At 46.3% G+C, this 2,747-nt stretch overlaps 1 protein-coding gene across 1 annotated transcript in view; it reads left to right on the top strand.

The window, feature by feature from the left end:
• The window catches only part of LOC111661976 (son of sevenless homolog 1-like), a 10,130-nt gene extending 7,817 nt beyond the window's left edge, over positions 1-2,313 (top strand). Inside the window, exons 4-7 of the mRNA XM_023415697.2 lie at positions 1,349-1,513; positions 1,601-1,810; positions 1,939-2,082; positions 2,170-2,313. Of these exons, the coding sequence (XP_023271465.1) occupies positions 1,349-1,513; positions 1,601-1,810; positions 1,939-2,082; positions 2,170-2,298 (648 nt within the window). The 3' untranslated portion in view covers positions 2,299-2,313. The remainder of the gene's footprint in view (positions 1-1,348; positions 1,514-1,600; positions 1,811-1,938; positions 2,083-2,169) is intronic.
• Positions 2,314-2,747: the final 434 nt, after the last annotated feature.

The raw sequence follows: 2,747 nt of genomic DNA, 5'->3' as shown, positions 1-2,747 counted from the left end.
GTACCGGGACCACACAGGAGGTCTTCCACAGGGCCGGTACTTTCTCCAGGCTCAGGCTCAGATTAAACAAGTGCATGAGGACACCACAGAGCTGATCTGCACAGTCCTTCAGTAATCTGGGGCTGATGCCATCCGGGCCTGGGGCCTTCCTTGTCTTGATCTTCTTAAATCGACACTTCACCTGATCAACTGTTATGGAGAAGGGGGTGGAATATGACTGAGGTGAGGATATGGGGGTGGTGGGGGGTGAGAGGGGGCAGTTGTACTGGTGGGGAGGGGAGGGCTGGAGGTGAATGGGAGTTGAAAGTAGGAGGGGGAGCTGGCCCAGGGAGGTGTGAAGAGGGTGCAGGGCAGGTAAGGGGGGAGGGGGCAGAATCAAATCCGTTGAAGAACAGATTCAGTTCATTGTGTGTCGGTGTAGTACGAGAAGAAATCACACCAAAGAGTAAAAAAAGAGTAAAAAAGAGTTCAGAGCTGCTGTGGCAGGCTGCCACTCATGCGGCGCCATGGCAACAATCACCGAATCATCATCACTATATACTCATCACTGCATCATCATCATCATCACTACATTATTATCACTGCATCATCATCATCATCACCACTGCATCATTATCACTGCATCATCATCACTGAACTTTCATCACTATATACTCATCATCAACACTGCATCATCATCATCATCATCACCACATTATTATCACTGCATCATCATCATCATCACTGCATCATCATCATCACTGAACCTTCATCACTGATACCTCATCACTATATACTCATCATCACACACCACCATCATCACTGATCATACTCATCACTGCATCATCTATCACTGCACCTTCATCACTATATACTCATCACTGCATCATCATCATCACCACATTATTATCACTGCATCATCATCATCATCACTGCATCATCATCATCACTGCACCTTCATCACTATATACTCATCATCATCATCACCACTCATCATCACTGCATCATCATCATCATACATCATCTTCACTGAACCTTCATCACTATATACTCATCATCATCACCACATCATCATCACTCATCATCATCATCATCACTGCATCATCATCATCACTGAACCTTCATCACTATATACTCATCATCATCATCATCATCATCATCACCACATCATCTTCACTGCACCATCATCATCTTCACTGCACCTTCATCACTATATACTCATCATCATCATCACCACATCATCATCATCACCACATCATCTTCACTGCACCTTCATCACTATATACTCATCATCACCACATCATCATCACTGCATCATCCCTGGTATGCCCGTGCTCACCCTGTGTTTCCCATGATTCCTTGTTGTCAGGAGGTGCTTGGGTATAAGATAGACCACCAGGTGTCGGTCTACATGGTGGCAGTGTTGGAGTACATTTCTGCTGACATCCTGAAGCTCGCTGGAAACTATGTCAGGAACATCCGACACTACGAGATCTCCCAGCAGGACATCACCGTGGCCATGTGTGCTGACAAGGTACACGCTATGGTGCTCACTTTGTGTCTCATTTTATTGACCTATCTGTCTCACCTGTCTGTCTCACCTGTCTCTCCCTGTGTGCAGGTGTTAATGGACATGTTCCACCAGGATGAGGAGGACATCAGTGGTTTCCCTCTGATGGACGAGGAGCCGTCAGCCAATGAGGAGCAGAGTTACTATGAGCTGGTGAGGAGCTTCATGTCTGACGGTCGTCAGTACCTGAGACAACTCAACCTGCTCATCAAGGTGTTCAGAGAGCCTTTCACCTCCAGCCCCATGCTCTTCTCTCAGCACGTAGGTACCAGGGAACACCTGATCAGGGAACACCTGATCAGCTGATCACCTGCCTGATCAGCTGATCACCTATCTGATCAGTCTAATTGATCTGTCTCTGATTAGTCTGATTGATCTGTCTCTGTCAGGATGTGGACAGTATCTTTAGTCGGATCGTAGATATCCATGAGGTGACGGTGAAGCTGTTGGGTCTGATCGAGGACACGGTAGAGATGACAGATGAAGGAAGTCCTCATCCTCTGGTGGGAAGCTGTTTTGAGGACCTGGCGGAGGTTTGTGCACCTGTACCTGGACACACCTGTATGTATGTCTGTGACTGATGATCTGTGGTTCTCTCTGATGTGTGATTTGATTGACAGGAGTTGGCCTTTGATCCCTATGAGACGTATGCTCAGGACATCCTGCGTTCTGGTTTCCATGAGCACTTCCTTAGTCAGGTATCCAAGCCTGGAGCTGCCTTCCACCTGCAGGTAAGCCCCGCCCCCTGACTTTGACATCAGAGTTGTGCTGTAATAGTTTGGATCAGCAGTAACTCTCCTGCTTCAATCATCAGAATCAGCTGTAGGCTAATTATTTTACTGTGATCAAACATTTAGCAGCAGAGGCTCATGGGTATTGTAGTATTTAGAGACAGGTGAGAACTTAAACCTGACAGTCACAGCACCAGGACAGTTTCTGCTCTTCAGGACACCATCAAAGAAACGAACTATGATGATGATGATCATGAGGATGAGGAGGATGATGATGATGAGGATGATGAGGATGATGATCATGAGGATGAGGATGATGATCATGAGGATGAGGATGATGATCATCATGATGATTAGGATGATGATGATGATCATGATGATGAGGATAATGATGATGAGGATGAGGATGATGATGAGGATGATGAGGATGATGATGATGATGATGATGATGATGATGATGATGATGA

This window comes from Seriola lalandi, unplaced genomic scaffold (assembly GCF_002814215.2).
Source record: "Seriola lalandi dorsalis isolate HSWRI2012SDOR001 ecotype SW California unplaced genomic scaffold, Sedor1 jcf7180002054555, whole genome shotgun sequence".
In the NCBI taxonomy this organism is placed as follows: domain Eukaryota; kingdom Metazoa; phylum Chordata; class Actinopteri; order Carangiformes; family Carangidae; genus Seriola; species Seriola lalandi.
Note: the sequence above shows the minus strand (reverse complement) of the source record. Positions and strands in the feature narration are given on the sequence as shown.